At 39.8% G+C, this 22,368-nt stretch overlaps 1 protein-coding gene across 1 annotated transcript in view; it reads right to left on the bottom strand.

Moving 5' to 3' along the window:
- LOC104541489 (IQ and AAA domain-containing protein 1-like) overlaps positions 1-22,368 on the bottom strand; it is a gene marked incomplete at its 5' end in the record, with an annotated part of 81,266 nt that overhangs the window by 35,775 nt on the left and 23,123 nt on the right. The window contains 4 exon segments of the mRNA XM_010185562.1: positions 2,067-2,159; positions 2,374-2,480; positions 8,768-8,837; positions 21,391-21,475. Of these exon segments, the coding sequence (XP_010183864.1) occupies positions 2,067-2,159; positions 2,374-2,480; positions 8,768-8,837; positions 21,391-21,475 (355 nt within the window).

Genomic DNA, 22,368 nt, shown 5'->3' with positions numbered 1-22,368 from the left:
CCTTGATTAATTCCTCACAGGAGGGACTTCCAAACAGGATTTCAAACTGAAGTTTTCCCATGGGTCAGGTAGACTTTTTTTAATATGGACTTGACAGAATTTGCTTTAGAGTTGTAAACTACTTATGCTAAGGTGAGCTTGAAAAGGCAGAGAACATCTATCCAAACTCCACTTGTAAGAGTTCACTTAAAGAAACACCCTTGCTGCCTATTCCCCGCTGATAGTGTGCAGAAAAAGGGTTTACATTTTCTGAAGAACATTGAATCTTCTTGAGGCTACTTTGTAGACTATCCCTTCCTTTTTTTTCTTTTTTTTTGGGGAGGGGAGTTTTATATCATGCTCCATACATGCTTGTGGCTAAAATGAGAACCCAAGCACTGTTATTTCACATTGTATAGTTGAGAGGGAGACATACGGGACCTAGGATGTGGTAACACGCACCTTGGTAAAACTAGAGGATCTCTGCCAAATAACAAATTAATAAGCAGCTTCCAAAACCTTCCAGCTCACATTATTCTTGTTACACAGGTCAGATTTTTATAAAGCAGATCTGAAGTCTGTGTGCACAGGTATGCACACACACTGTTGGTTTATGGACTGAGATGTTTATGTAAATACTACTTAGAAAAAGCCTTTTCTAATGGTGATTGGACATTTCAAACAGCTTTGCACAGGGAATATGTATTTTAACTAAAACTGGATACCTTCATCCATTCTCCACTCCTAAAATAGAACTGATTCTTTTCAGAGAAAATCTTTAGGGAACTTGTTTCTTAACTAGTACTACTTTCTCCTCTTCTCACCTCCCTCATTCTCTCAGGCTACTGGCACAACTTAGCAAAACAAAAGTTAAATAACCTCCCTCCACCCAAAACCATTTCAACATTACATTGAAGGAATAAACCCGTAACATAAAGCTTTATAATTTCAATGTGACATTTTGAAGTAGAGTTTTGACCAGCTGATCTGAATGCATCTGCCCATGGCAACTTTGGGGAAAACTGCTGCAATGCTTTGTCTGTGTATCTTAAACCTATTTTTGAAATAGTTTTAGCATTCCAGTTGGTATCAGTTTTCAGAGTTGCTCCAGTCTTGCATTACTGAATTGCCCCTGCACCTTTGTCAGGTGGAAGATAATTTTTAAAGATAATTTGAGTAGAATTATTGCAACTGCAAGTATTTGCATGCTGAAAGGATTATAGAAATGAAATACAACGTGAGATTAGGGTTAGCTATTTGCCCCAAGGATTTAACGTGGAACTGCTGATTGAATAGTAGGGGCTGTAAGCTTTGAGTTATTTTACACTGACATGATCTATAATTTAAATGCTTGGGTAAGGAATTCAGAGAACTGCAAGCTGTGGAATTCTGCATAAGGTAATGCTGTGAAACTAGATGTGAACATGACATGTACTGTGTTTCAGTGGGTAACACAGATTAAAAGAATTTCTTTAACCAATTTTATATGCTTAAATAAATGTGGCTTAATCACAAGTTCCCAAACCCCTTAATAGTAAGTAGTAACACAGCTAAACAATGTGTACCTGGCTGTATGTGATCTATATGTTGTTACAGATAAATGAAAGGTTACACCATGACATACAAAATGTTTTTTTTTTTGTGTGTGTGTACAGTTCTGAAACACATTAAGCAGCCCTCATTTAGAAGGACAACAGCTAGCACCTGGAAAACTTACTGGCACAGCTTGTCACCTTAAAGAGGGGGACTGCTTGGATTTTCCTGTTTGACTGGATCAGAGGATTTCAAGAGGGTGTGTATCACTCTTGAAAATCTCATCTATCTTGTAATGATTTGTCTCTGGAATAGTTCAACTTGTCCTAAACAATATTTATAAAGGTTAAGGAATAATAATAGCTAAAGAAAAAGGCCCTGAAGAAAGCCACAGGTGAATGGATTTTCAAATGCTTCTGACCTAAGACTCAGTAAATGCTTAAAGTAGATGTTTTGATACCAGTATCTGTGAGACGAAGGTTTGCACTGAATACCACTGCGTGAGGGAAGAGAACTGATATTTATTCTGAATTCTTGCAACTTGCTGCTCTTACCTTTTTACTTTTTCTTCCTTTTTTCGGTTTGCTCTTCTCTCCATCCACAATCAGTCTCAGATTCTCCAGTTTCTGTCGCATCAATGCATCAACCTATCCAGACACACACAGTTAAACTTTTCTGAAGTTTTCTGTTCTGCCACCACACCTCAGGCAAATGTTCAGCTAAACAAGTGTTAAAGCAACGAACAGACAGTAGGGACTCTGGAAGAAGGTAAGGTCTATGCCAGGGCCAGTTCTTACAGCTGTAGAGAAATATACACAGGGAATGCATGTTATTAGTGTCCTCTTACTATTGTAACCACACCTGCACTCTGATTTCTTCCTCCACTTCTTCCCGTTTCTCTGCTTTGATCAGCTCTGGGTCATGATCCTGGAGAGAATCCCATCTTCCGTCTCTCTTCTGCCAAAAGGCTGTTATCCAAAAGAAAGAAAAAAGGGGGAAAAGTTACAGAAACTATTGGTCTCTCCATCTACTTCTGGAGGCAAAAAAATAAGTAGCTGTAGGCAGTTTTTATTAAATTATTAGCTGTATGAAAGTAGCAGGCTCTAGGGACCTTTACCAACTTCAGCGCCCTGTTGTGCTAGGATGTGTAAATCTTGAGGTTAACATTTTTGTCTTGGGTTGTATCACATTTCAGGAGGCTAATGGGATAAGGAGGTTGTCATTTTCTGGTTGTAAAGCCTGGAGTGATGTTCACCTTCAAGAGCAGGTAGTTACAGTATCAGCCAAACCATAACATGCCTGATGCTGATATTCTTTTTCTTGCTGCTTAACAGCACTGTGCTTAAATCTTTACCGTGAGGAAGTCAAAGATGACTCCTGTCCTGAGAAGTGTGTCTCTATGTGTTTTTCTTGGCTGGCATAATGCAGGCTTGGGGACCAAAGGAAGGTGTTTAATTTAAACCGGGTTTTTAACTTGTTCTCTCCTACTCAGTTATCTAATGTTAAGTTAAAGCTGCTGCAACTTTGTGAGTTAGCCTTTGTAGTAATTCACGTGAGGCTGAAATGTGGCCCAGGAGCACTGGAATAGGCATAAAAGCCTGCCCAGAGAACTTGGAAATGGGAGAGTGAGGGGACAGCAGGTCTGACAGAGCAATAATCTGCACATAACCTACAGGTGATGTACAGCCATACAGAGTTTTAGCTTTGGGGAGTTTTAAGCTTGATGCAGTAATTGAGAAGCAGTGGAAGTCTTTTCCAGAAAGAGACAAGGCCCACTTGATACAGTACCTCTATTTCTTAGTGTTGTGTAAAGGACAAGCCATAAGGAGACCTAGCTCTAGGAACAAAGCAAGGTTGTGCAAACTGATGATAAAGAAAATCCTGTTTATGACAAAGTAGCAAAATGATCCTGAGGTGCAGCTCTTTATTTTTATTGAGGTAAACTGCAATTCCCTCTTTAGGAAGAAAACTAAATTAAGTCTGGCGAGCTTGATGCAGATCTGAATTCTCTGCTGGTAGCAGAAGGTACCTTTTTAATAGAAACACCTCTCTACTTTCTACGGGGTTTTTTGAGCTATTTTAAAGAAGGACAATTAATATCTTTCATTTCCTTGCATTTTAAGCCCTGATAGTATCTTTATAAATGACAGCTAATCTGGAGTAGTATGTGCTAATTCAATTTCCAGATGATTTAAAATGACAGCTTTCCACTTCAAGACATAGACCCCTTTATGAATTTGTTTTGTACAGGGTACTCTTTCCTGTACCTACTGCCATTTCTAAAGCACTGTAAAATCAGGAAGGTTTTCACAGTATCCATAGGAGATTAATTCACGTTTTAGTCCAGTTAATACAATCCTCTACAAATTTTCAGAGTTCAATTACGTGCAGAGTATTTGTGGCTTTACACATAGGGAATAGTTTTCGCAGGTGAGTGGTCTTAATTTCGTAACAGAAAATGGTATAGATGGAGAAGGACAGTGGATTTTTTGGTAATGAGAAAAAGAAACTCAGTTGTGGACAGTAATTTCTTTAAATTACTTGCAGGTCATCAGATGGCATGACAGATGTCAGGTAATATTTCAAGAGGGAAAGCTGATTTGCCCTAGTTAAAAGGTACCTCCTCCAGGGTTACCAGCCTGGAATTTCAGCCTTGGGGAAAGGGGAATATTACACGGAAGTTATGTGAATTTTTAAACAGTTTCCTGACTGGGTCAACAGGTTGCAAGTGCTATGTTTTCACAGGAGCACTAGATTTTAGATATTTATTTTTCATAGAGGGATCCATAGATTTTTATTCTGTTTTGTTGGGTTTTTTTTAATAATTATTTATTGTCATTTTGTAAATTGATTAGTGGTTAATATCCACTGCAGGCAGACCAGTGACAGTCCCTACAGCTTAGGCAGCTGCCTTTGATATTACCTGGCATGAGGTTTTCGAGTGCTATATTAGCCACTAGGTTAGAGGCCCTAATTTTAGAAAAGAGCTCAATAACTCATAGGTGCTAGATGCTATGTTGTTCTTTTATAGATCAACAATGTTTCAAAGTTATTTTTAAAGTAAGGTCAGGAGGCTAAGGATGTTATGTTTTCACCGGCTGGTCAAAAGAGCCTGGTATTTTGTTACAGAAAGGGTCATCCAGCTACGGGAGCTATTTCTGTGCGTGTGCGTATGCAGTGCAATTTATATCACCTCTTCTAATATAGTGCATGCTTATCTTTGGATTATTTTATATGCATACCTCTCTAGTTCAGGACTTAAAAGATAGCCCAGTCCACTAACATGACTGCTAATATCACCATCACAGTCATATTAGTTTTCATTCTGCAGACGAGTAGATAATTCCAATATCCCTGAATGGATTCCAGAGAACAGCTTGTGACTAATAATTGAAATACATTTATCTGAAGCATGAAGCTTTTCTTAAAATAACTGCTTTCAACCTCCTGGCAAAAGGACTTGAGTCTTAATGCCTGGTTAAAAATACATAGCAACAACACACCTTAAAGTTTGGGCCATGGGGTGTTTGGGTTGAATTCAAATGTCCTCTGCTGCACTGAGCAAGGCAAATATCAACTGGTTATCTGCATAATAGGGGAAATACCACACTGCTGCCTCACAGGACAGGGTACTGCAAAAATAAACCTCAGGAAGATGGAGACAGTAACTCAGACTGCTTTCATTTGCTCCACATAAACTCTTGTTCTTCCAATGTAAAAGTAGATGTCACATAGAAACTGGCTGTTTCCAACAACTGTATATAAAATAAGTGTTTTGGATAGATCTTGGCAAATGTAGTTTAGCAGCTAGCAAATCTGCCAAATACAATTTTAGGAGAATAAAAGTCTTCATAAATGCCAGTGAAGTTTAGGTGGTATTGCTAGCTGGATAGAATGGGGGATATAATTGGGGTGGAATAATCTGTAACTTAAATGCTTGTATCTCTGTGAAAACTGATCTACATATTTTTAAAAAGTCAAATAACCTAAGAACAAAAGAACCAGTTTCAGAGGTTGGGAAGGCTTTCTTAATTTTAAGTGTTGAGGGGTGGGTGTGTGTGACAAAACAAAAAATGCTTGTTTTTTGGTCAGCTATCATTTAGGTAAACTTTAGACATGCTCACAAAGGTCTTTAAATTATTCCATTGTAGGTATGTGATATAAACCTTTCTGAATTAAGCTCCCTTACTTCAATGAAGTGCTTGTGAATGAGGCAAGGGACTGTGCTGCATGGAGGAATTAACAGGTGTTTACTAAAAATGAATATGGTGTTGAATGGACTTAGTTCACTAGGAGGAAAAAAAAAATACCTGAAATTTAATTGAAGAGCTGTAGGCTCTTACTGTGCATAAGACAGAACTGCAGCTCTTCTTTGAAGCTTGCAGGAGAGCTCTTTCCACTCTCAGGATTTCTGGTTGTGCTCTGTGCAGAAAATGGCTCCTAATGTGCCTTTAGAGCTATGGGAGAAGCTGTCAGCTCTGGTGGGATGGGCTGGAGATAGGCATTGATGTTTAACTCTGAATGTCAGACTGGGGTCTTTATCTACCACAAAAGGATGCTGCCTGTGCCTGACCTACCTGAGCACCTTATTGAGATCTACCTGCAGGTGCTGCCAGTACATAATGGGGAGACAGAGGTACTCACACTGACTGGCTTTAGGCATCCAATTCAGGTGCCTGAATAGCAACATAGGCTCCACAGAGAGTTAATAGAATCACAGAATCTTAGGAGTTGGAAGGGACCTCAAAAAATCATCCAGTCCAACTCCCCTGCCAGAGCAGGATCATCCAGACCAGGTCACACAGGAACACGTCCAGGCGGGTTTTGAAAGTCTACAGAGAAGGAGACTCCACAACCTCTCTGGGCAGCCTGGGCCATGCTCTGTCACCCTCACAGTAAAAAAGCTTTTCCTCATGTTCAGGTTGAACCTCCTGTGCTCCAGCTTGCTCCCATTGCCCCTTGTCCTGTCATTGGCTGTCACAGAGCAGAGCCTGGCTCCATCCTCCTGACACTCACCCTTTACAAATTAATAAACATGAATGAGGTCTCCCCTCAGTCTCCTCTTCTCCAAGCTAAAGAGACCCAGCTCCCTCAGCCACTCCTCAGAAGGAAGATGCTCCACTCCCTCCATCATTTTTGTGGCTCTGTGCTGGGCTCTTTCAAGCAATTCCCTGTCCTTCTTGAACTGAGGGAGCCCAGAACTGGACACAATATTCCAGGCTGCTGAGTTGCCCTTAACAGGGCTTGTGAGATATGCAGGAACACACTGCTCCCAATACAGTGCTCATCCTCATGTAAAAGGTTAGCATGAGTAACCCCAAAAAGTTACCTGCTTTGAGTTCTGCAAGTATATATCTTGTTAGGAATGGCTGTACTGGTGTCTAGATGCAGTTTGGATGACAAATGTGTTCCCTGTTGTCTCTTAAACCCTGTCGTCCTATTCAGGATAGTTGTGAAAGTTAGGAGTCTCTATTCCTATTAAACTAACCTATTGAACTCTGCTGTGTTTATTCTCAATACCGGCATCCACTGCCACATTGGAAAGCACTGTTTAAAGCCTCTGTGTGAGGTTATAGCCAAACATGTTTTCTACATCCTGGAGGAGGTTATTTGCACAAATACAAGGAGTTACTGATTTTGCAGTTCAGCAATGTATTGAAGACTGTTAGACTGTAAAGGCTCAGCAGTGAATTCAAGAAGTATGGTGGGAACACTGGAAAGCACAGCTACTGTATTACCTACTCATTAGCAGAGCACTGGATGAGCATTTTGCCAAGCCTATGTAGCAGTGTGAAACAGGCAGGGCCTCTACGTTACTCTTGGGACCTGCTGGATGGGAAGCAATGGTCTTGCTAATCCTGGTCTCCAGCTGTAAGATGCCATCTTTTTTCCCATGAGTGCATAGCAAAGGACAAGTAATGTTCTTGGCCAGTTAAGGAAAGAAGCATAGACAAAATTGGTTCTTACCTAAAACTTCTGCTGACTTCAATGGGGTTCTGATGTAGCATTTGAGTAGAGTCTGGGACTAAAGAACTTCTCTTTAGCTATAAAACTGTTTTATGATTTTTAATGTGTAAGAAAATCCTAATTGTTAGAAGTCAGGCAAAACTACTTATGTATATTTAGCAAGTAAGTTTCTTTCTCTCTGGACAACGCAAACTAGGCAGAAAACTTGATGCCAGTAACTTGTCAGCAAGAGAGAATAATGGAGATTTTTCAATATGAGAAGTTTTACCAAGCCACTAACTCTGCCAAGTGGGGAGCAGAAAAGATAATTTTAATAATTGTTTGAGAATAGAATCTGCATAAAGTATAGCAAAAAATCGCCAAACTCCTGAAAGCTTTGATCAGGCACATTTTTTGCAATGGAGGGCTTCAATTTGGCTTGTTTGACCTCTGGATTTCTCTAATGCTATTCCCTTAGTTCAGGGGGCTGGTGCTCCTTTCCATTTCAGACAAGTGCATGACTTCCATGCTCACTTCCAGCCCCAGCACAAATGATTGCCAACTCGCTCATGTATCTAGGGAGCATGCTGAAGACAAGTGATTAGGAGATAGACAAAGGCAACAAGCATAGAGGAGAGAGCAGAAGAGAGAGGGGAAAAGAGCAAGATGTCCTTCTGGAAAAACATTTTTTTTTAAATTTGCAAAATCCCCACTTTTGGATGCTTTCACAAAGTGAAAAAAGTTATGCTTGTTAAGTTGCACACGCTTTGACTGAAGCAAGTATATTCATAATCCAGCAGCATTTCTCATGACCCTGCTTGAAAGATAATCCTCCTATTATAATGTGTAATAAAAATTAGCTGTAGACTGTGTAGGTGTGTGAATTCATGGGCATTTTCCATGAATGAGAGGAAGACAGAGTAAAGATTTACAGGACCATGAAAACATTGATGCTGATCTACAGTATAGTGCCTTTGAATTATCTGCTAGTCAGATGTTATATTTATTGCCTTCAGAAAATCCAAGAAAGCCCCTGTGCGTACAACAAAGCACTTTCTTTCTAGCCTGGCCACTTTCACTCATCTAGAGATGTACCTTCCTGTCTGATTAGAGCAATGATTTTGAGAGTCTCCTAAGACTTGAAGGTACTGAGAGACTCCCTTCCTAAATACCATTTTACCTAATGCCCTCATTTCTGTAACGTTCCATAGTATCGGCAGCTGCCCAGTATGACATTATAGAAATGACATTCAGATTAAGCTGAACTAGAAGAACATTCCAGCTGTAATTGTTATCTTTTTCTACTGACCTTTGTATTGACTGCTTGCTTCCTCCAGTAGTGAGAGGAAATTACTGGGACCCATTTTCCAGCCTTCTTCCTGGATCGGGGAGAGGAAGAATAGTGCGAAAATAAAAATCAGAAAATTTTTATGTAGAAACTTTGCAAGTATGTAAGTGTCATAATTTTCACTGAAATGTTAAGGTTTTATTTTAATTTGAGGAATAAGGCAATGTTGTTTCATCAAGTAAAGTTTTCCTAGCAGGTTATAAGGAAGCTTTATCTCCTTGAGTGAAGGAAGAGAGAGGGTGTCAGTTCATCAGTTGAACTACTGAAGTTACAAGAATCAAACTTAGGCTTGTTTTAACATGTAATATAGGTAGGAGACCTGCAACATGTAAATGAAATCTCCTTGCTATCTTTTTCAGTTGCTTTTATTCTATAGTAGCTCCCCCACTCCCAAAAGGAATTCTCAATTTGTGGGTAATTGCAAGATGTTGAAACCTTATTTTAATCTGTAATCAGGAAGAAAAATAGTGATCTTGGTGTATCTTGCAAAACAAAATATCTTGTTTCAACTTCATCAAAACATTTTGATGTTTTCCTGTCTAAACTAAATGATAATGACATATTCCTGAAATAGTTTAATTTCATTGGGCCACTATTTCTAATGGAAACACTTCTCAGAAAATGATTAAAGCTTCTTGATTTTGTATCAGTCATAAGTCCTCAAAATGTTAGTAAAGTAACAGTTATCAGTGGAGAACCAGCTGGCGGGGAAGAAGACTGGCCTGGCTGAACAGAGAGCTCTGGCCGGAGCTCAGGAAAAAGAGGAGAGTTTATAATCTATGGAAGAAGGGGCAACTTCTAACCTTCTGTGATTCTGTTATTACAGTGATTAAAGTTTGGGCCTAGAAGGACATGCAAAGCCTAAATACCATTATCATTTCTACACTATGCTCTATGCATACATTTGAAAGCTTCAGGAATTTCTTCACCAGAGATCAAGAAAGTACAACTAAGTGTCTGGGGATTTGACACCCAAAGCTCAAATTCCCAGTTACTCTAATGTACTCTCAATTTTTGCAGGGTATGGCATTTTGAGATTCATCCTTGGATCTTCTGCGATAGGCAGAATCCATTCCTTTTAATGTTCTCCCATGACACTTTATAGAAAATAATTAAACTGTGATGTTCTAAGAGGAAATATTGATAATTGCTAACTATTAAAAAAAAAAAAAGCCAAAAACCTCACCCACTCCAGAACAGCCTACAAATGTGCTATTCATTTTTCAGCCTCTTAATAGCATGGGACACAGTAATGTTTCTTTTACTGTTACAAATAAGCAAATAAATAATTCTAATTACTAGGTTCAATGATTTTATACAATGATGTAAATAATATAGTCATGTCAGGTTCATTGATTTTAATCAAAACCACTGTGTGTCTAAAGGACAGTTGCAGAATGCTGTTCTGTATTCCCTCTTGCCTCTAACAACATAATGTAAAGAACTTCTTTTCCTTTGAAGTCAGTTGATGTATTTTTCTGTGTTCAGTTGATTGATTCCATGCTTGTTCTGTGTTAAGTGTGCTAAGGCACCTTGAACCAACAATGTAAGTTTCAATCTAAGCACAGATATGGAAATAATCATTTGAATATATTTCTACCTAAAGCCTAGCCCAGACTAAGTGATTCTCATTCTACAGCGGGGAAATCTTTGAATTAACTCCACTGTGCACTTTTCCAATGGAGATTTTGCTAATACATTGCAATAAGGACAAAATGTGCCTTACTGTTAAATGCTTCTGGATGAAGTCTAGGGATGTGCAACCCTGCTCATGTTTGGTGAGACAGACTGGTTGCAGAATGTTACTGGGCAAAGCAGTCCAAACTGGTTTGATGTGTGTTCTGCTAGTGAAAAAAAGGCATCACATGGCGCTGAAGATTTGATTTTTTTTTGTGTGTTTGGGGTTTTTTTGGTTTTGTTTTCTTTTTCTCCTTAGGTGTCCAATGGGAAATCAAATCAGCACCTCACAGAGAAAAGAAAACGGAGTTACTTTGATGTCAGATATGCTTTTTTAAAAGATTGCTATCAGGCTTTTTAGAAATATTCAAATTTCCTTCTGGGATAAAACTTTTGTTTTCTTTAAGAACTGAAGTTAGGAGCAGGGCTTTCTTCTGCCTATATCACTATGACTTATAGCCTATACTTATTTTAATAAGAGTCCTGCTGTTAGAACTTTTCCAAATACTTATCAACTGGTCTTAGATACTATTTTTTTCCCCTGTCAGTATTATAACCTTGGACAGAATGTTCCCTTTGTTCTTTCTCAATGAACCATAGAGAACCTGATATAATGGCTCAGAATTTTACTTGACAGGACTTGTGACGGGTGACAAGATGAGAACGACATGAAGTTAGAAAGTCCCAGAGCTCTATATTGTTATTTCACCCCATTTCAAAACAACCTTGCAGAGACTCTGAGGGGATTGAGATTCATTTTCGGTATTGTTGGTTCTTACCTAGTGAAATGCGCAAAACCAACAAGGAAGTAAATTTATCCTGTGAAATTCAGGGGTTTAAGCAGATAGGTGAGCTATTAGCTGGTGTCAAAATCACGAGTTTGGTTTGGCGTTTATGGTGTGCCTGAACATTAGCATCTCACTCTGACCTATACTGAAGTGTCTGGAACAGCCTTTTCCTTTCCCTCTGTGAAACCAGAGGCATCCTAGGCTTTGTTCTGCGCCAGCTGAGTTGGGAAGGAGCAGGACAAGGGCAAGGCCATTAAGACACCCTCCTGAAAGGAACTGGGCTCTCTGAGATGCTACAGGATTCCATGACTGTGAATGACAATGCTCTTTGTAGTCTCTTTAATTTCAAAAGCTTTTCTAAACAGTTGCCTTTGTGCGTGTATTTTTATGAGAGATTTCTCAAGAGTTCTTCAGTGCATGTGCTGATTTCAGGGGTCACAGCACAAAGTGGTCCCACAGAGCTGAACTCAGCATTAATACAAGTCACCAGAAGTCTTATGGATAACAAACAATTTGGTATGAGTGTTATTTGGCTTAGGTCTGCAGGCATTACACTCCTCTTTCTTCTCTGTTACTCCCCCAGGTTGGCTCTGCTTTTGCCACTAAGATACAATGAAGTGGTACTTGTAATCACTTTCCACTGCTTGCAGTATGATGCTTTCTCTAATGCTGCAATGGTTTGATAGTGTCATCCTGATGGCAAATAACTGTCTAAAGACGTATGTGACAGGAAGTTAAAACATTTCCTGTTTGCACAAGGTGCAGTCACTACCCTTTCTAGTTGGCAATGCAAGATCAGGCCTAAAGAGCTTGGAAAACACATTTATGTATGCTGTTCCTTCAGCCTGCTGTGCATCTTCGTGAACAAAGGAATAAAAACCCCAAACTTTGTTTTGTATGATATGGCCCAAATAGAGTTATCAATCAGCAAAGATGCTAAGCTACAAGTTAACCCTTAGATGTCTACTTTCCAATTAGACAGACTGATGCTTCCTAAGTTCATGTAGTTTAGGTCCCTGGCTAGCTGTTACGACAGCTTTGGCTGGATTAATGACTGTTGTCCAAGAAAAACATCTTTTTTTGTTATATTATTGTTCTAGGGTTAGGATTTAAATTTAATTTGTGTAAAACTCGCAGTGAAGAGTAAGCTTTGCCCTAGAAAACTCACCCTTCTCCTCCACATACTTGGGGAGAGATTGATGACCATCATTAAAAGAAAAAAAATAGAAGTTTCAACTTTGCTTATACTACAAAGCAAATGAGAAACACTAGTTGCTGCTTCAGCAAAAGCCTGCAATTTTTGTTGCTCAGCTTACTTTTGAAGATGCCCTTTGGTCATTGCACTGTTTCATAGGTGTTTTTCTCAGTGAAGTTGCTCCTGAAATAATTTGGAAGCATACCTTCTGCGAAACCAGCCCTTAGTACATAAAAGATTTCAGGGAGTATATCATATGTTAAGTCCACTGTGACTTGAAGCAAAAACCAGTTCATAACCTAAGAATGTGGACTGAAAATGCATGACTGCTATTTACAGGCTTACAAAATATCAGCTTCCAGTACAAAAGGCACAGCTGGCAAATACAGAATTGTACTTGTGAAGTAGTTTGAAATCCACACAAGCTCTAAGGTGGGTATCTGAGTGAGACTAAGGTTCTTCTTTCCTAGCTGCACAAGGGAGTGGCAGAAACTAACTTCTCTGTACTCCACATTAAAAGTGGTAACGCTTGGTTAGATAGTGGGGCACCGTTTTGTTATCTGCACATAAAAAAAATTGCAGTAGTGGTTTGAAAAGTGTGTGCACTGTCTTGTAAACAATGTCAAAGCCATATTTTTCCCTTCATCTGTCTCTCTATGGCAGTCTGCACCTACATCAGCTCTTCCCGCTGAGTTGAGGGATGGCCATGCAAATGGTCATACCTTAAATATGAGAGGGTAATTTTCAGTTCCCCACAACCACCAAGGTAACTGAAAGGCTGAGAAAGACTAGCCTTAACCAGTTCCCTTGTCTTCTCAACCCAAGACTGAAGCCTTGGTGACTGTGCTAATGTAAACTAGTAACCTCTGTCCACATGTGGCTTAGTAAGCTGGACTTTGGCTCTGTTTACATAAGCTAACTCGTTTTACTGCAGGAAGCCTTACTTGCTGTTCCATTTTTTGTGGGTCTTTTTCTTTTTTCTTTTCCTTTTCTTTTTCTTTTTTCTTCCCTCCTCCTTTTTCTGTTTTCTCCTTTTGAGTGTCTTTCTTCAGTGTCATCTTCCTTTCAGCAGCCAGTTCCGCAGCAATCTGAAAGAAATGGAAAGGAATGTGAAGAGCTGGTCAAACATTTTCATGTACAAGGTGTATTAGACGTGCTGTAGGAGTTATGTGCCTATTTTTCCTTCCTTGCTTTCAACTTGCCAATACTGGGGAAACATGATATCCAATACATTGCTGGGTTAGCCCTCTATGTACTCCAGATCAGCTGACCATTACAGAGAAGTTCTTTTAATTTATGCTAGCGGTGCTCCCACCTGCAAACTTTAGTATAGGTGCTGACTATCCCAATATATCAATGGGAAAGAGGCAATTTCTGTGTCTCAAACTGCAAGGGCTTTTGTGGTGTAAGATGAACTCCTGAAACCACTCAGAACCACAATATTCTAATGATGTACAACTTAAAGTTCCCTCTGGACTCAGATGCAGATTTTGAATTTGTCCTAGTGTTTCTAAGGCAGATTGATTTTATAGAGATGGATTTTTGAGAGACTGCCCTGAGGCATTTCAATATGTGGCTAAAGACTGAAATTGTCCTAGTGGGTGAGAGAGATTGGATAGAGATATTGTGACAAACTCTGACGGATATATATGGATAGCCCAGTATCTTTATCCCTGCAAGGTAGTAGCAGCTGGTAACTGGGTACAGCTACATCAATTTCCATAACATTAGTTCATGGCCATTTATACTTTATTATCTGAAAAAGGCAGAGGGTGAATTTTGCTTTTTCTACCATTCTCTTGTTCTCAGGCACCTTTCATTGTGTTCTCCTGTCCCTGAGAGGAATTCTAAGATCATTTACTGATGAGTGTAAATCAGAAAGTCTGTGGCCATTGAAGTTTATTAATGGACTGTTAATATTGGCAGTACCATGAAAGAGCAGAAAATAAAATTTTTCCAATTGTAAGACATGTTTCCTGGACCAGTAGTAATATTTGTTTTCTAAAGAATGCCTTTGAATGCATTGAAGATCTGACAGTGGAAGGAGGGAGGACAACGACAAGGGCTATACTTTGCAGCCAGTGAAATTTCATTAGTAGATTTCCCCAAGCATTTCAGTATCTTACATTTAATTAAATATGGTAATTTAAACCCCAAGCACCGTTCAGTCATATCTTGCGGTGATAAGCAGTGAAGCATTTCATTCCCTGGGCTAGATTAACAGATTGACTAGAGTTCAAAATAGGTTTTTAGTGTCCCAGCAGGACTGCAGTATCCAAAACCAACAGAGCTACTCAAATTGTATTCTTTATTGTGGTGCTAGTACCCTGCCAGAAATCCAACCTTGCCATCTCCACCCTCTGCTCTGAGCCTATCAAAGGGTACTGGTAAGAGTTTCGAGCACCTCAGGGGTGGGTTTATCCAGCAGGATACCTGTAAGCACACATGTGATTGACAAAAGGTTTTAATTTTAAATGGTGTTTTTTGAGTTTTACTGGTGATACTTTTAAGTATATCCAGACACTGATTAGAATGATTTACTTTCATATTCTTATACATATGAATGATACTGAAAGGGGTTATATAGAGTTTCTGTTCTCATGAACCTGCTATAGTGGGATTGAAGTGTTGAATTGTCCTTATTCTTCTGTCTTGTCTCTATGAGTTTTGTAAGGTTGCCAGAAAAAACGTTTGTTTACTAATTTCAGAACTGCAGTATGAGCTATGGTGCTCAGTCTTGAACTAACTGCTCATATAGGGGAAAAAAATGGTGCTTGCAATTAGCATGGAGTGAAATGTACAGTTACACAAGAAGCCAAGTCTAGAAACACGCACAGTGACCGCAGGCAAAGGTTGTGGAGATCCAAATAACACCTCTATGGTCTCTCTCCCAGATGCCTTGGCAATGTGTATGTAGTCTGAGGTGCCAAGTAGTTTTGGTGAAATGCTCTAAAGCCATGAAGCTGGCAATGCTGTCAGCATGTGGAGCCTGACTTTTCTGAAGTGACTCTCTGCTTCTCAAAAGAGAATGACAGAACAAATATAAGCTTTACTTTTTTGTGTCAGATGCACTTTCTCCTCTGTACTCCTTTGGTGCAGCTTCTCCAGCTCTCCTTTCCCCTCTGCTCTAAGCCTAAGCAGCTCCATAATTGCAGAGGACTGGGAGCTGGGGTGAAGCTGGCTGTGTATCTAACCTTGAATGGTTTGTAATCTTCTATATAGAACAATTTGTTCTCCAGCTACAAGTAGATGCCTGGAGAATCCGACAAAAGCAGAGGAAAGAAAAGGAAGGGCAAGCAAAGGTTAGCTTGAGATACTAAGCAATTCACCCACATTATAATACTTTTTTTTCCCCTGAAGAAAACTTCATGGTGGCAGTAAAAGCCAGACATCTTCCTAAATTATTTTAGACTGCCCTTTTCTTTGCCAGGTTGCTTCTTTTGGAAATGATGCTGAAAGCACTTAGAAAACTGTTAATATTGGGGAAGAGAATGTGCATCAGTAAGAGCAGGTTAATTTTAGCCTCCCTTTTTCTAGTCTTGCTGTAGGACTCCTGTCATGCTAGTGATGACTCTTGTCCAGTAACGCTTTCTTCAGAGGCTGAAAAGACATTTTCCTTTAAACTGGTATCCCAAAAAAGTCAAATTGACTTTCTTATTCCATGTCAGTTCAAGTGCGTTTCCAAACTCTTGCAGTGCACATCTCCTTTTTTGGAAAAGAGAGGGGCACTCAAACTGAATGCAGCCTATGAATAGAAATGCCTGATTTTGGTTTATGAGCCAAGTGTTATATGAAAATCTCTAGCTACCAGTACGACTCACATTCTACGTTCCTCAGCTACAGAAAGCTTGATGCTGACTCAGGGATGTTGATACTTGAGGTAACTGTTCCTCCTCAAGAAACAAGCCATTTCCTTATCCTTTGAAAGAAGACCTTAGAACTTCTTGTCTTTATTAGTGTTGTGGGCATAAATGAAATGTAGGGATGAGTGAGTTAGAAAATTCTGAATCTCCAGCTACAGCGGTAACTTTACAGGAAAAAACTTTTTGGAAATTTAAGACAAAAAAATAAAAGATAATGTTTCTTCAAGAAAACAGAATGGTTTGAGATGAGGAGAGATGCCATCCCCATGTTCCAGAGTCGTGTGCCAAACATCAGACTGCCCACTTGCATACATAATATGCAGTACCCTGTAAATGTCCTTTCCTCCTATCCTGCCCCCTAGCTTGAGGACACTTGAATACAACTCTTCCTATAGGCTCTTCTTTTCCTGTAAGGTGATGTTGTTTTTTGCCAGTTGGAGGAGATGTTCTTTTCATCATGGTAGGCCTGGGACTCTGTCCCATTGAACCAGCTGAGGGCTAGTGGTTTGGATTTGTTCCCTCTCACAGGCAAATCGATTTGTGTAGCTTTTAATAATGTAATGTTCTCCTGGCAAGGCATTTCTAGCATTTGTTTACTTTGGGATATGCACCTGCAAGCAAAGCTTAAGCTGTTAGAAACAACCCCAGTGATCTGTTTCTTGCAGGAATTAATTCAAAATGTAAGATGGGATTTCATAGCTTTATGGGATCTTGTAAAAATCTTAGTTGACTGTAATAGTCGTGCATTTGAGTCTGTGATTGATATATGTACCAGTCTTTCCGTCTGGCAGATGTTGCCCAAATGTAGTTTAACTCACTGGTTAAACTCACTCACTGTTTTGTTCATTTTCTGGCAAACAGTTCAAACAGTTAGTCCCCACTGAATGTGTTCATTAAAAATCTGTTAGCTTTGCTTGGTGTAGGGTTGTTTTGGTTTTGTTCTGTTTGTTTTGGGTTTGTCTGGTTTTTCTTTCAGGGAAGGTGGGTGCTAGAGGTGAAAAGGGGTTGATAAGTGCCTGGCTTTTTAGGCATACAACCTAGGCTACTGACTTCAGCCAACAGAGGTGCTTTTCACAGAATCACAGAACGTTAGGGATTGGAAGGGACCTCAAAAGCTCATCCAGTCCAATCCCCCTGCCGGAGCAGGAACACCCAGAGGAGGTTACACAGGAAGGCGTCCAGGCGGGTTTTGAATGTCTGCAGAAAAGGAGAATCCACAGCCTCTCTGGGCAGCCTGTTCAGTGCTCTGTCACCCTCACTGAGAAGAAGTTTCTTCTCCATTTTCAGTGGAACCTCCTGTGTTCCAGTTTGTGTCCATTACCCCTTGTCCTATCATTGTTTGTCACCGAGAAGAGCCTGGCTCCATCCTTGTGACACTCACCCTTTAAATATTTATAAACATGAATGAGGTCTCCCCTCAGTCTCCTCTTCTGCAAACTAAAGAGACCCAGCTCCCTCAGCCGCTCCTCAGAAGGGAGATGCTCCACTCCCTTGATCATCTTTGTAGCCCTACACTGGACTCTCTCCAGCAGTTCCCTGTCCTTCTTGAACTGAGGGGCCCAGAACTGGACACAATATTCCAGATGTGGTCGATTTTCATGGCCAGCAGAGAGCTGCTGAACTTGAAGTCTACATGCTGAATGGCTTCATTGCAGTGAATCGTCTGGAGGTGAATACATCTGACCATTGTGTAGCTTAATGGAGACCAAGTACCGTTACCATTCCCCTGCACAGTTAACTTGAAATAATCAGAGTATTTGAAGGCTTTGAGGTGCCCAGCTCCAGCTGATGGCAATGTGTGTTGTGAAAATCCAGCCTGATAATCTCTAAAAGGAGCATTCAGAATAGTGTGGAATAGAGGAAATAAAGGTGAAGGTAACTGCAGGCATCTATTACTGAGAAGTACGCTTTTGCTGCCAGGATAAAAGCATATTTGCAAAGTGCTGGATACCAAAAGGTACAACTCCATAGAGCCTCCTGAGTCCTTCTCTGACACTTTAAAGTTATTTGTGATATGTTCACTTGGTAAAAGTAAGTTGTTATATTTGGGTGTGTCTGTGAATATTGCAGTATTTGATTGCATAATAGCATTTTACTGTCCCTTACCTTGGAAATAGGGTTACTAATTAAATATTAAATAACTACCGAGGATCTCTTGCACTGCCATTTGCAATCAAACATTACTGGGATTCATGGAGATCTTTAGCTGTTGGTAATAATAAATACTAATCAGTAGCAGAGCATTGCACAGAGTGCCAAGCAGGGATCAGGAGCATATGTTTGCAGAGCAGCTAATGTACCTTCTCTAGATGCTGCTGGATCAGGTGCTGCAGTTACAGTAACATGGAAATGACTGCCTTCTACGCAGCAATTGAAAGTACCACCAAAAGCTTGGTAAGTAAGCATTATTATTTTTTTTTTTCCAGAGAAGTTATTTTAATACTGGAAACGGGGGGAGTTGGGAAACAGAATGTGTCTGCTAAATGGTAACTCCGTTGGATTATTTTCATGGTGGTGAGACTTAATGAGCTACAGGAAGGGATCATAATTTTGTTGGCAGCGGTATAAGGGCAAGGATAAAAATTGTCACATCTGATGATTATCTTTGGAGGAAAACAAAAAATCATTAGGGATAGGCATGTGGAACAGATGCAGGGAGATTACACTGATGTCTCGGAACCTTTAATTTCTCTTGAAGAGTATGTATAGAAAAGCTTATTTTCAGTCAAGAGACAGTACATATTTTTCTGACTAAACCAACGAGTACTTTGGATCAGGATCTCTTTGGCATATCTTTTTGAAAGGTATTTGTAAAATGTCATGAAAGCAGCTTGTGCAGAAGGCCAGCTGCATTACAAAGTCAAGCAAGGTCAGAGTTGTCAAAGGATAAAGAAATATAGAATGTATAATAATGCAGCAATGGTTCGTGAAGTGATTAATTTGTATTTTATTTTCCCCAAAGTGTCTTTACCTAAGTCTTATGAAATGCTCACTTTTTAAATACAGGTCAGTCCTGATTTTTCATGGAGTTTAACTTGGGAGTAACCAACCCATTCACAGAAGGTAATATATACAAGAGGTGAAATCTTGTCTCCCCTGAAGTCAAGGACAAAACTACCATTAACTTCAATGGGGCCAGGATTTCTTTTACTATGTTGCCCAGTAGACCAGTGTGGAACAAAACTAGTTGCCTTAGGGATTTTTAATAGGCAGCTGACTCAGATGAACAAAAAATGTTTTACTTGTCTGACATTCAGGTAAAATCATGAACATACTGAACTTTCTTTTGCCAACTGAGTTCTGGGCCTCTGTTAAGGTTGTGTGACATACATTCTGCTTAGTTGTGCTGGCTAAAAAGGGAGGAAAAACAGGCCTGAAAGTCTTTGAAAATCAGATAATTGTTAATTAATTTTTTTTTTAAATAGATGCAGTTTTTCCCTTCCAGGTATTTCTCTTTTATGCAGGGAAAAACAGGCAGCAAAACAATCTCCTTAGGCTTTTGGCTTCCTTTAGGTTTTTTTATGCAAAGAGAAAGCAGATGCCCAGGAATGACAGCAAAATTGCTGAAGGTAGGAATTCAAAGCTGGTAGTATGACAGGAAGGGTATATTTCTCCAGAATCCACTACCATATCCAGTTTTGCTCAGTATAATTTTTTGGTAACATTTTCTCTGTGAATTGTGTTTATCCTTGTTGGTAGCAGGTCTAATTAGCATCGTGTTCCCTGAAGCCTTCTCCAGTAATACGCCATACTTGCTGGGTGGCTCCCCTACTGCTCAGAGCAGCCAACAAAGCTGCCTTTAACTCTGGCATGTGTTTCTACTTTTGAAGCTGAAAACTTAATGGACAGCCCTCCTTCACTCTGTCTGGGACTGAACTCTGTTAGAGTTCCTCTGTCAGAGGCCAGCAGGGTTGCCCTTGGTGTACTCTGAACTTGGCTAAAACCAGAAGTATGCCCTGAGCTCAGTTTTCGTGAGGCACAGAGAGCAGTTTGTAGCAGTTTTCTTGTATATTTTTGTAAGCAAAGTGGTTAGAGTACTGTGCTTTATGCTGGGCTAGTCTTTACCTGCATCCCCTCAAATCACATAGATGCTGCTAGTGTGCCCCAGGCTTTTCCCTATGGTTTTAGGAAGGACTGAATCCAAAATAATGCTTAACCATATCTGTGTTAGATCATCAGTTGTAGGCAGCTAATGAACGCATCAGTCTGTCTCAACAGGGGAGCTTTAAGAACCACAGAGGTCAGGTCTTTGACAGTTTAGTTTTCCTGGCCCACTAGTAGCCACCATGCCTGGTTCACTCAGGGGCCAAATGCTGCTGCTCCTGTGTGCAAGGCTTCCTGCTTATAACTTTCCTCCACAGACTCATCATCCTGCTAAGATCATTGTGGTGGGTGGAAATGCCTCCAAGTGCCAACCACTGCCTTCACTGTCCCAACTAGTCTTAATCACTTTCTCTGAGTGACACCTAGATGATTGGAGGAAGAGATTATCAGCCACTTCTATTAGCCAGAGAAGTCAGAAGAGAGATTTTACCAGGAAAAACGAAGAATATATAGAAGAATATATAAGACAAACTAAGATTCTTCCTTCACTTGAATGTTCAAGCCTCGTTTAATAGATCCTTGGCAGTAAATCAAGGCTTAAGCCTGCCTGTAAAAGAAACTCTTCTCTGCTTAAACTAAACTCTTGCTAAACTGTGCTGATACTGAATGTAAACACACTGCAACATATTTCAGCCTCTGGGATAGGTTTGGAGGCCTATTTTAAACCAGGGCTCTCTAGGATATATTTCTGTTAGTAGCTAGCACTAGCTACCTATATGTATTTTGCAACAGGAGAGCAACTCTTTGTAGCTGAGCCCTTTCCTCCTGGTTCCACCAGACATTTATCTAACTTGCATGCCTGAGCACCTTCCGCCATCAGTAAGTGGCTGCTCATCCTGAAAGGGAACAAATTTTGGTACATGACTGTGAAAAACTGCTACTTAAATAAACAGACCTGTTTTGTGGCAATTCCTTCCCCGCTCCCATTAACCTTTTTCATTAGAGGAATGACAGTACCTCCTCTGGAGTTTTTTCAGAAAGCAAAGCCATTGAACCTCCAGCTTGTTCAGTAGGATAGTCAGGAAACCTGCCTCGGATATGCCTGTGTGAGAAACAAAAGATGGAAAAGAAATTAAAATCCATAATTTTTCATCTGGTTGACAATGTTGTTAGATGATGGAGAAGCATACCCTCCCTCACCTCTTACTCAAAACCAGAGCTGGCTCACTTCTTATGACAGTGGCTTTTTATCCAGTAAATCCATTAAGACAGTTACCAACCCACGTCTCGCCCTATGGTCCATCAAACACTGAAAGTTCTTATGGAATTTCTTAGGACTGCATGTCACTTCATAGCTAGAGACACACAGTTAAGTGTTCATGTTTATAGCTCTGCTCTCCGATTTCAACATCCAGCTTTCAAAAAAAATTTAAAATCATTCATTTCAAGTAGATTTTGATCTACAAATTCCAGTTTTTATTTCTGTTTGAGGAACTCCACCCTCAAAAATTTCCAATGTACTTGCACAAATGGGTGGCAATGGAAGTTGGGGAGGGGGCAATGAGAGGTTTTTTTGGTAAGGTTTTATGGATGGCATACATAACATAGGTTGCTTCCAGACCTTTCAGAAAGAGATTAAAAGATATAACTTCAGTTTAAAGGCCATTTATATTGATAAGACTCTCTAACTTTTCCACGTTTGTAGCTTTTTGGGTTATATCAGTAAGATTTTTCCGTTTATTTGGTAATATCAGGAAGATTTTCCTGTTCCAAAGAAAATTCTGACACCTCAGAAAAATGCTTGTGCTATTTTCAAAGAGAATGGTAATGTTTCCTCTAAATGAAATGAAATTTCCCTTGAGAAGAAAAGAGCTCAGAAAGGTCAATGTGATTCATAAAAATTACTTTCATTTTTTTAAAAACAACTGGTACCTTAAGGGATTTTCCTGGTCTACTGCTAAGCAGTAGACTCAATTTAAAACTGAGAACCTTGGA

This window comes from Mesitornis unicolor, unplaced genomic scaffold, assembly GCF_000695765.1.
Source record: "Mesitornis unicolor isolate BGI_N332 unplaced genomic scaffold, ASM69576v1 scaffold19065, whole genome shotgun sequence".
Lineage (NCBI taxonomy): Eukaryota > Metazoa > Chordata > Aves > Mesitornithiformes > Mesitornithidae > Mesitornis > Mesitornis unicolor.
Note: the sequence above shows the minus strand (reverse complement) of the source record. Positions and strands in the feature narration are given on the sequence as shown.